The 11,775-nt window shown below is 32.8% G+C and overlaps 1 protein-coding gene across 2 annotated transcripts; it reads right to left on the reverse strand.

Annotated features, from left to right (window-relative positions):
• Nucleotides 1-1,459: 1,459 nt before the first annotated feature.
• LOC106659381 (proteasome-associated protein ECM29 homolog) lies at nucleotides 1,460-11,276 on the reverse strand. 2 transcript variants are annotated; one of them, XM_014381926.2, is made up of 25 exons: nucleotides 11,098-11,276; nucleotides 8,731-8,978; nucleotides 8,535-8,653; nucleotides 8,312-8,461; nucleotides 7,952-8,230; nucleotides 7,657-7,855; nucleotides 7,489-7,577; nucleotides 7,223-7,418; nucleotides 7,008-7,153; nucleotides 6,636-6,936; nucleotides 6,368-6,554; nucleotides 5,940-6,296; nucleotides 5,687-5,862; nucleotides 5,523-5,624; nucleotides 5,238-5,444; nucleotides 5,042-5,156; nucleotides 4,780-4,963; nucleotides 4,421-4,709; nucleotides 4,108-4,344; nucleotides 3,374-4,034; nucleotides 2,854-3,298; nucleotides 2,599-2,782; nucleotides 2,394-2,529; nucleotides 2,105-2,314; nucleotides 1,460-2,025 (listed from the first exon to the last, which is right to left on the reverse strand). In XM_014381926.2, the coding sequence occupies exons 1-25, from the start codon at nucleotides 11,120-11,122 to the stop codon at nucleotides 1,823-1,825; spliced, it is 5,445 nt and encodes a 1,814-aa protein (XP_014237412.1). In that variant the 5' UTR covers nucleotides 11,123-11,276; the 3' UTR covers nucleotides 1,460-1,822. The 2 variants fall into 2 exon arrangements, with proteins under 2 accessions (XP_014237412.1, XP_014237411.1); XM_014381925.2 differs by lacking the exon at nucleotides 11,098-11,276 and adding an exon at nucleotides 9,887-10,396.
• Nucleotides 11,277-11,775: the final 499 nt, after the last annotated feature.

Below are 11,775 nucleotides of genomic sequence, written 5' to 3' on the forward strand. Positions count from 1 at the left end.
TTTGAAAGCAAGTGACGAACATACGAGAATACAACATAGTCATCGTTTAAATATCTACGTTTGGGAAAGTTCTTATTGGTATCGCTTTAAATGTAGTATATACAAGAAATAAGTACACAAAATTTGAATGTTAAATTAAAATTACAGTTGAAATTAAAATTAAATTGGATTTATAACTTATTACTTTGAACTAGCTTATCACTAAATACTTATATTGAATTTATGAATTCTGCAATTTTAATTAACGTTTTAACTTGGTTATTAAAAAAGAGAATCGGTAGAATAGATTCATGATAATTATTTTTCTTAACTTACTAATCATTGTTAATCTTTTTTCATAGAATTTTTGGCATTGCCATTGTATATGTGATACACCGTCTTCTAAAATTGACCATCACTGTCCCAGCATTTGCACTTCTTTCAAATAAAAATGAAAAAAGAAACCCAATGTTTATTTCATAATTTAGAGTTATAAAATTGAAGAAAATTATTGACATTTTTCATAAGGTAAATTATAAATAATATTATAAATGAAATAATCAAAAAAGTTTAGTTAAAAAAAATTTGCAATAATACAAACTAAATCTTTCTTTGAGTAACAATGTTAACTTTTCACAAATAAATAATTTTTACTCAAAGCAATCGCCTATTTTTACTTAAATGTTAACATGAGGATATACATGTTTGATTTCTTATCTCCTAAATTTTTAAATTTTTTCATATCCTATTTGTAAAAAGTGAAAGTTCGCAGACGCCTACTCCTCAGTTAAAAACTTTAGTTGACAAGCGAGGAAGAGCTGATCTGATGTCGGTGTCGACGGTTATTTTCGTTACTGAGTATATAAGAATTTTAACATTACAAACTACTTAAAGTGTCAATTTATTCTTATTTATAAAATGTATGATGCGCTCGATTATCGAAAAAAAGGGTGTGTGCAATTTTTCTATGCAAATGTTATGTCTAAAAATCATTCAAACTAGTTATCAAAGTCTAAAGAGTTCCCCTATACATCGATTTTCCATAACTCCTAATCTAAAGATAGGTTTTAATTCTATCCCAAAATTTGCCCTTTTAACGGCCGGAATAAGCTGGATTTGGTGAAGGCCTGGACTGGATCATTGGTAGCTCGGCCGGGCGGAGAACGTCAGACACAGCCTCACGGATCGTAATAATAATAAATAACAGTTTATAGAAATGTCGGTGGTTTATGCTACGCATATTGATGAAGGACGAAATTGAGTAAAATAACAATAGAATCAAGTGAAAAAACATTGTAAGTGCGTTGAATGAATACACTCGCCTCTTCAGCGAGCCTTCGCAACTTACCTGATCGGTGAAATGCACTAAATGGTATAAAGAAAAATTTACTTTATTTAACGTCCAACAATTTCATATACGTTCACTGTTTAATATTCGTCTGAAAAATACATTTTTCTCTGAATAAATAAAAAGCTAGAGTTTGTTCAAATCGAAAAGTTTATATTTCCTTAAATTTAAATACAAATAACTCATTTCAATTATGAAATCCCCAAACAAGCAACATAAATATGCCATTTTATAAATATCATGTTTTTGTGTTCGAAGGTAATGGCTATCATAGATGTATTTACGAGAGTTTGTTAAACTTCAATATAACAATATGAAAACTGATGGAAAATACGATGTAATGCATGCAAATATACATAAATAATTTTGTAATAATGAAAAATTTGTAAAATAATTCAAAATGACACCAGTAAAGTAAAGTAACTGAAATGATTACAGAAAATAATAATCATCTCTGCCATTGGATATTTGATCGTAAATTGAAGGGTTATTAAATTATAATTTTAGCAATTCCTTAATATCGACAACTCTCGACCGAATTTCAGGTTGATTATCTTTTGACAATTCAACTAGCATATCTTTCATTAAAGCCATCATGAAATTCAATTGCCGATTATTTTGTGTATTATTGTACTTTTTCGAAAGTGATATTACAATATTTAAAGCTTCTTTTCTGATTCTCGTGTATTTTGCAATACCTAAAATATATAAAATTATGTTATGAACATAAGAGGAGTAAGTATGAAGTAGCATGATCAAGAATATTAATATACATACCTATGGCATATCTTAAACATTTTAAAAGCGTGGTTCCAACAACATCTAAATCTTCTTTTTCCTTATCTGAGAGTATATTGAAGTCAGTTTTTATCAAAACTGATTTATCCACAAAACGATTTAGTGCTGTCAAAATCGAAACTTGTACTGGTCTTGTACTGGTGGGAAGTGAATCAAAACAATGTGTAACAAATCGAACACAGTATTGGTCTGTTGAAACGGAAAATTTTTTCATGGAAACATTTATTCATATTAGCACGTAACTATTATTGTTAGCATTAGTATTTACCTTGAGTTTCTTTATTAGTAGGCCATGCTTTACCAAGTCCTTCGTAAATCACTTCCTGTAATTTAATTTTTTCTTCGCGTTTTCTTTTATTGTCTTCAGCAGAATCGTCGTCATCGTCTTCACCTTTTCTTGTTAGCTGTGAGAATTTACATTTAAAATATTTTTAATGATCTTTCGTTATTAATGGTAATTAAAAAACACATACTTTCGGTAAAACTTCTTGGGCTATTTCGTAAACTTCTTTAAATTTATCTTCATCCAGCTCATGCAAAACTTCGGTTAAGGCCTTAAAAGCATGACGTCGGTACTCAATATTTTCCTTTTTACTCTCTTTATACAAAGTTTCTATGATTGTATGTTTGAGTGTTTCATCTTTCTTCAAAGCTTCTCTAAAATGATTAGTATTAATATAGAAATAAATAAAAATATCAAAGTAGATTAATTGTTTCTCGATTCTTACTTGCTGTTACATGCCAATGTAGAAAGAGCATTTAACAACCTCTCTTTACCAGTCCAAATTCTGCCTTGCAAGCCATTAACTAAAATTTTTAGTAATGAATTTCTAGCCTCTTCGTCAATACTTGCTCCTAATTTTGTGGCAGCTGTTGAAACGGCATTGGCAGCTTGAGCCTTAGTCGTCCACGAATTTGACTCTAATGCTTGATTTAATGTAGTGGTAATAGCTGCAAGATTTTGTCTGATACCTGATTCCGTGCCCGGAGTTATTTCTGACCACAGTTCCTCCCACAGCTCAATAGTCTTTTCATTTTCACCAACCACTTTCTCAGCGTGCATTGCGAAAAATGCCAAAGGCACAATAATGTTAGAATACTTTTTAATAATCTCCTGATTGTGATTGTTGATTGAATGAAGCGTTTGACCAATCGCCAAGCGAGTTGCATCATCTAAAATATAACATTTTTTCATGTAATAATTACTATAACTAGTTATACAAGTGGTCATTTTTTCGAAAATAATACCTTCTTTTTCTGAATACCAAGTATTCAACATATTAAATAGCTTCTCAAGACTAGAATCTTTAGCACAGCCAACAATGTGACCAATGGTCGTGGCATTGTTTTTTCTCACTCCTGCATTTCTATCAGTTAAACCATTGATCAACACAGCTAATATCTTACCAACGTATGGCTGCAGCTCCATTTTCATAAAACTACTGAGTTTGATAAGAAAATTGGAACAAGCAAGCTTCGTTCCAAGCTTCAAACTCGTTTTGAAAAGTTCAATCACTTTAGGCATAAGATCTTTAAGAATTAATGAATCGATGTATTGTATACATTTAGTCATGGTATCAGTAGAAAAGTGAGTTTTCGTTGTTTGAAGAGTCGCATTATCTATGAGATCTTGTATTTCTGATGAGTTAGCTGCTACATTGCGCAAATGTAGAAGTTTTTCATCTTCAACCTCGCCAATGGCGCTTAATAGAGCTGGTATGAGACTCGGCAACGATGGTTTCAAAAGGTTACCAGCTGCAGAAACCAACTGCGAAACTGTTGTCAAAGATATGATGCGAATCGTATTTACGTTGCTAGTTATTCCGTTCTCTAGAAGAACGGGAAGAATGGCCTGGAGAACCTCTTCACCTGTCTTACCCTGAGAAGCGTCGCATTGACGAATACAAACCTTTAAAAGCCCAAGTAAATAATTTTCAAATATAATACATAGTAGTCTGATAGTACTGATTTAAAACACTTACACGACTTAAAATTTTAGCAGTGTTAGTTGCTTCGAGCCTGGTACCTTCATGAATATCATCCATAACTCTGAACAATTGGTTCCATAATTCAGGTGCACTTTCAGCATAGTTGAGAGTAGCAACTGAAGACTTTAATATATCTGCTAATGCCAAACAACAACTTATTCGAACGCGAAATTGATTATTCGTCAAATTTTGCGTTATATCTTCTAATATTTCTTTGTGATGTTGCTCAAGCTGTTGAAAAAATAACATGAAGTCTCTAATAATCGAAAAATAATACATTTTGTCAAAAATACACTATGCAACTTACAGCTTTTGCAGTCGAAGGTACTAGAGTACGCCAGATACTAGCAAAACTCTGCTGGGTTTTAATGTTTGGATCAAACTGATAACGATACAATTTTGGGACAATTTTGGGCAATTGTTGAGAAAGATCATCGTTAACTAATGAAGCAATTTGTGAAAAACCAAGAGCTGCACCTTTTTTAGAAGTCCATAGAGCATTATGATTAGCCAAGTGTAGAAAACGATAAGTCAGTTCAGGTTTTCCCAAATCAGTAGCCAAAGAACAAATTTCCTTGTATGTAGTCATGTTTCCACTAAAATTATTTTCATTATTTGAATTTTGCTTGCAAAAATAACAGATAAGTCAAGAATATTTTTTTTTACCCTGTTGGAGATTTTCCTAATTCACCTTCCTCAAACAATTTAGTGTCATCCGTAACTTTTTGAACTTCTCTTCTACCATGCAGCAGTTGATTTGTTATAGCATTGACAAGTTTTGCCTTATCATTTTCTGAACAGCTGGAGTACACTAAGTATAATCCTTTAGCAGCAATATCTTGTACAATTTCTAGGCAAATACAAGAATTTCGTGTAATCACTATTAAGTATTTTACTCTATTTTATTTTCGTAAAAAAATGTAATTACCACTATTTTCAGACAAGAAGTCCATAAATGCATATTGAATAGATGATAATTTGTTGAACATGCATTCACGTTTTGAATTATGTTTCAAAAGTGTTAATAGCCATGTACATACAGCCTGCAGTGTCGAAATATACATACTTTATTATAGTACTCAATTAAAATTCTCTTCAATACATGATTCATGAAAGTAACAAACCTGTCTAGAGTTGGGATGAGTCTTATTAGCCAATGATAATAATTTATCAACCACAAACGTGAGCAAATTATCACTTTCTTCGGTGTAGGGGACCTTATGATCTGAAGGTAGAGTTTTCCACGCATCTCGATTTTCTGGCGAAGCTGGCCCTTGAACGCAACATACCAACGTTTCACCAATAGATAAGTGTATGTTAATATCTTTTGTCTGCAGATAGAAATCATTATTGAGACACAGTTTGTAATGGATACATGAATTCAACAAGTTAAAAACTATATATCTTGCCTCGGTTGCACTATCAATAAATTTCTCGACGATTGTTTTTGTATGTGGGAACTCCTCTCCTACACATAGGTATCCTAATGCTAGAACGACTTTTTCTTTCACCTTAAAAAAAAAGATTTTCATTTCAAATTCTTCACAAATTTAAATTTCAACTCAAATCGTACCTTTGCACTAGACTTTCCATTAGAAAATATGGAAAATAATTTATCCATTATGCTTTTCTTGCTATGACCTTTTTCGGCTTCAGCTGGTAAAGGTAGTGAATATGTTTTACCAATAATTCCAATTCCATTGATTGCCGCAGATAGTAACATTGGGTTGTTGACGTTCAGAAAATCACCTAATAATAACAATGATAAGGATTTGTTGACAAATAATTTGAAAAAATGAAAAAAAATAGTTCTAATGATTTCGTACAAACGGATTTTATCACATCGATATAGACATTCCATGTGATCAATGCATTTTTGTCTTCATTTCTGCGTAATATTAATTTCCTCTCTAATGAGTAAGACAAAGCAAGAATGGCTCCATGTTGATTTTCAAGTAATTTATCTTTAGTAGTTTTGAGCATTTTATTGATTTGAGTTTCAAACACATTATCGGGACTATGAGACATATAAACTGCATACACTTTTGCGGCAAGATCTCTGACATGTTCTTTGGTAGAAGACAATAAAGTGTAAATCCAAGTTCGTTCATTTGAGTAATGCTCAATAACACAGTTTGGAATGGTACCAACTACTTCAAGTAGAGCACTCAAAGCCACTTCATCTATACTCAAAATAATATGAATTTGTAATATAATTTTGAACAAAACTTCGTTTGGTAACGATCATATTTACCTCCAGTTACTTGTCCAAATAATATTATAAGATCCATGTAATGATGTAAACTGTCAAGATTTTCTTTGAACAAACTTTCTAAATAAGTACCTATTAATGGAGTATGTTCACTAGGGTGATCAACAGAATCATTTTGTATTTTAATATCAGCACTTTTAGCTAAGCACAATCGAAGGTACGTGATCATCTATATTAATAATAAGTTTTCTATGAATTTTTTTTTTATGAATAAATGAAAATTTTCCAAACGTATTTAAGAAAAATTTACCTCTGAAAAAACAGCAACGTTGAAAGGAAGTACTTTATTTCCAATTGTCACCTTGTTATGACCATTAACTCTAAGTTGTGCTTTAGAATTAATCTCGGTAATGAGCTTTGCAAAGTCTGGCAAAGGAACATCTTTGGAAAAAAATTTATACCGTTCATTTTTGTACGATGACCCATACAATGATTTTAACGCTTCGGATTGTACTTCTAATTTGGAATCACCAGATGCCAGCAACAATAAATATTTCGAAGGAGCGTGATCTGACGGAAAGACATTTGCACAATAGTGAACAGCAACAAATCTACGACATAATTGATTGCGCAATTAATTTTACAATTTTTTTTCGTTGCATAATTAAATGTAATTACACACCTAACATGCACTTCTTGAGATTCAATGTGATTTGCCAATAAAGCCGTCATCATAGACATTCCAGTATCATCATCTTTATTAAGAATAAAAGCAGATGTCATACTTATCAATGCATCTCTAATGGTTCGACGTAAGTCACCATCAGTCTGTAAGTACAAAGAAAGTAAATTATTAAATATTCATATTAATTATTTATCCAAGCTTCCATTATGTACATTAGAAAGAGTTTCAAAAAAATTCTGTAATAGAGTCAAATCTTTGTTGACCAGGGCTGGAATTCTTTGTCCAAGCTGTCCAACTATTGTATAAGCCATGAGTCTATGAGCAGCTTCAGACTCGTTATCACTTATGAGTTTTGTCATTCCATTTAATATTACTTTTGCTACTCGAATGATTGGTGCAAGACTACATCTAAGAATAATTGAAAAATTTATAAAAAGTTTTATTTAATTTGTATGAAAATATAAAAAGTTCTACATACGATTGAACCAAGTTTAAAGTAAACTGAAGAGCCAGTGATTTAAGTTTTGAATTAGAATGATTTATTCCATATAATGATTCAAATATGACCTAAAATTGATTTTATAGTTTTAATTTTGTAATGAAATATCCCATTATTGAGGATCAGTTTTGTGGAAAAAGAAAATACCTGAATACAAGGAGGAATGATAAATCCAGCTTTAGTTACTCTACATAAATAATATAAAAGTTTTAGTCTTATGCGAATATTAGCTGGGCTTCTTATTGTTTCTGGTTTTGCATCTCTTTGCATTGTTGTATACCCTTCAGTACCCAAAAATAAGGTGTAAAGAGGTGCTGCTAATTGCATTGATGACCAATCTAATAAACTGTGCAACAAAATAAAATGGTTTTGACGTAAAATTAAAAGATAATAAATTTCAATTAATAGAGAAAATATAAATTTTCTTTCAAAATTTACATACTTGACAATTTTTTTCAATTCTAAATCTGCTAAATTGGCAACACTGAATCTTGTATCAGCTGCTGCTACAATTAAATGGATGAGGATGTCAGAATCTTGAAAAAATCCTCCAGCAAGAAATTTTACAATTCCTAATTTTGTTTGCTCTAATTGATCTGGTGTCGGAGGGGTTTCACCAATTACACGTTTAAATGCATATTCACTCATTCCAGGTGGCACTTTATATTGAGACCAATCAATAGGTTGTCCTGGTTGTTGATTTTCATTTTGACTAATTGCTCTGCCCAAAAAACATATACATGAAACATATGATAAATTAAGTTTGAAAAACATACAAATTTTATTAAATTTTTTTACCTACCCGTAAGGCAATAACAACATATCTAGCATGAAATTAAGAAGTTGTTTAGCTACTTGTGGTTCGTCTTGAAGTCCAAAGAGAGCAGCTCTTTTTTCAGGATCTAATGGTATAATCACATGAGCTAATGCTGGCATTACTATTAACAGTAAACTAAAAATTATATCAAGAGTTAAAAATGATAATATGATTTTTTAAATTATTCAAAATAGATGTTTTTACTCACCTATCTTGATGTGATAAAGGCTTTCCTTGAATGGCATTTAAGACACTAGGGATTAGTTCAGCTTGCTTGCTAACTTCTAGCCTTGGAAAGCCAAGTTTTATATAGATGATGGTAAAATTCTAAAGCCATTGTTAAAGTTAAAAATATTAATTGATAAAATTTATTAAATTGAAGTAAATTAAAAAAAAAAACTTACTATCACAAATGAACTTGCTGATGGATCTTGATATTGTAACAACAAAGCTTCTACAGGAAGTTGAACTTGAGGTCTACTTTTAATTCTCCTGTTTATATGAATTAAAAGTTCCATAACTTTCTTTCTAACTCCTTCTTGAGTACTGGAGAGTTTCAGAAGAACAGGAGGTAAAAATTTACATATTGCTGCCTGCAGCTGTTCATCTGAGTCAACTGATCCTAAACGAAGGAAGACTCGCTCTAATAGGACTGTAAATTGTAAAAAATTGTAAAAATGAATTGACATAAACAGAAAAACTTGTAAATTTTTTCTAAAAAGTTAAGGTACTTTATATTATAATAACTTAGATTATTCATAAAAATATTTTTTTAATTATATAAGTTTTGAACGCTAAGATGTATCTCTTGAGTTTTTTAATATCATTAATCATCAAATCATTAAAAAGTTGATTGATATCATAATTCCTAAAGGTGGTACCTTATATTTTCTCTATTAGATAATCAATGATTTATTGTGCTTAAGATGAAGAGTGATTAGCTAATCATGTCAGAAAATTTGTAAAACGTATGAGAAATAAATTCCGCCATAGTAAAACCAAGTTCGGCGACATGACGAAAGAGCAGAACATTCATTGATTATAAATATAGTCGAGGAAAGCCATATTGCAATTATAGTTAAAAAACTATAGGTGTAGCCAGCAACACAATAGACGCAGCCGGTTTCGATTCGAAAAGTACGAGTCATTATAGGGATGATTAGCATCAACATCAGCTGTTATATGTCGTTGCCGTAGTTTAGCGCACGCGAAGTCAGCAAAAGATGACGAAAAGACTCGGAAATGCGAACTCTTTAACTGTGGGTGTGTATGTATATAAATGACTGATCTGCAACGAAATGCAACTGCTCCGTTAGCAGGAACAATTGATGAAAGAAAGCTGAGTTGTATAAAAGTTGGGCGAAGCTTACAATGGCTATTAGCCACGTAATTTATTGCGAATATTACACACAATTTGCAATCGCATACTACTTTAGGCTACCTGGTTTGTGGAATGTCAGTTATTTTTCATACATATATAGATATGTTAAATTAAAAAATGCTTCTAGACATAAAAAAAAATGTTCTATAAATTAACAGAATAAGGAAATAAGCACAAACTTTTTGCATCCATCGGCTGTTCAGCCATTGCCATTATTTCGGTCACTGCAGTCTGTTCGATCGTGCGAGTCAAAAAAAAAAAAACAATAACAAATTCACCACATATCAATCTTGCAGTTCGATGGCAGACACACGTTGACTCGTCTGCAGCACCTATATGATACGGATGGGTGTTAGCAGAGAGCAAGCAGTACAGCCTTACAATGTACAGTGTCTCTCTGTCTCTGTCTCTCTCTCTTTCGGTGCTATGTAGTATGTAGTATATGTGCGAATACAAGGTATATACAACACTCGATGTGCATGGAGTTTTATTATAACGAATATGACGAATAGCTCGAGCTCGTAAAGTACATGTACGCGACGACGTATAAGTGCATACAGTCTTTTAAGCCCTTTCGTGCTTGAATGCACCAGAGAGACACACACAAATGCAATGGCAAACGCGAATGAAAGTGCAAAGAGCACGCAAAGCAGTAGGTATAAAAACTAAGATAGATTGCAGAGAGCTCAGCAGAACAGTGAGGAAAACCACGTGTTGCAAACTTTGGCAGTGCACTAGCATGTAAGTGCAGAAGCTGAGCGGAAGAACGCGTGCGCTACTCTGATAGGATCAAGCCCGCAGGCCGATGACCATCGCAGCAGCACAATACATCGATTACCGATCTTGCTCGACAATTAGCCGGAGCAATGTCGATCGTCTGTTTCGTTGTAATTCGCGATCGACTTCATTGCAAGTTTGAGAGTAAAGCCTCCAAACTTCAGCGCCAATTAAACAAGTAACTGATGGGCTGCGCTTGCATATGAAGCGCGCACGGCTCAGCAGCGCCAGCAATCAACAGCCTCAATGATACATCATGAGTCGGGTATTTTTGTTTTGGTTATTGGTAAACAAATGTTGCACGCCAATCTTCAAGTTTACCTACTGTTGCATTGTAACATTGCATTCATGAATGTGAGTTGATATATTATGAGAATCGAATCGAAGGTACTCTGCACAGCACAAACTGGAAGTATAACATGCAACGCGACAACCGAAGATATATCCCCGATGCGGCGTTAAAAGCGAACGCTATACGAGCCAGGCACATTCGCCAGTCATTCACCAGCTCGGACTTTTCAAAATTATTTGCTTTTCACTATAAAAATATAACGGTCGTTGTGCACAGCCTCATGAACGAGGTGTAATCAACTTCAAAATAATGTATACATACTCAATTCATCGGTTGATGTTGCCATTTTGCACGCACTACACAGACGCTGCTCGCAAACTGTGACTAAACAAGTATTATATATGCAGCACTATGTACGCGCAACCTCCTAACTCGCAATTTCGCGTTTTATTGTTTTTTACTATACAGGCCGTGGAGAATTCGGTGGCACGCTTGTTCGGTTATTATGTGTGCAGACGACTCTCAGCATTATTGCCATTGTGTACAGCGCGAATAATGATGATAAACGAATGGCTGTAGCGTCTTCTTTATCGACCAATACACCGAAACCAACAGAAACATTGGCGGATATGTTTGAATCGATTTCAGGTTCGTTTCGCCGCGTGTTCCCATTTCTATTCTGAATTAGACTACTTACATGTGAAAATCAACAGTGAAACCACGATTAAAGAGTACTATAAAAAGTAAAAAAAAATGTTTAGTGTTGTATAAGATATATGATAAAATTAAATATTATATTCACTTCAACTATTCATATTATAGTAATACAATTTAGAGTCCCGTTCGTTGCTTTTATAGATAGGATTTCAGTTGACAGTTGGTGCTGTTCTTTTCGGGCTACGTCTTGAGCTTCTGAATCGTGATTGTTAAGTTGTATGCTAGATTCTATGTTAGACATTACGAAAAACAATGAAAAATTAAAAAATAAGTACTTTTAAC

Source organism: Trichogramma pretiosum, unplaced genomic scaffold (assembly GCF_000599845.2).
Source record: "Trichogramma pretiosum strain Unisexual culture from Peru unplaced genomic scaffold, Tpre_2.0 scaffold16, whole genome shotgun sequence".
NCBI classification, from domain to species: Eukaryota; Metazoa; Arthropoda; class Insecta; order Hymenoptera; family Trichogrammatidae; genus Trichogramma; species Trichogramma pretiosum.

Excerpts from the sequence above, each read along its gene's own strand:
- LOC106659381 (XM_014381925.2), bottom strand. The coding sequence starts at position 9,920 with ATGGCAATGGCTGAACAGCCGATGGATGCAAAAA. Across the intron at positions 8,462-8,534 it reads CCTTTATCACATCAAGATAG|TTTACTGTTAATAGTAATGC; the intron begins GTGAGTAAAAAC and ends TATAATTTTTAG. Across the intron at positions 4,964-5,041 it reads CTTCTTGTCTGAAAATAGTG|AAATTGTACAAGATATTGCT; the intron begins GTAATTACATTT and ends GTATTTGCCTAG.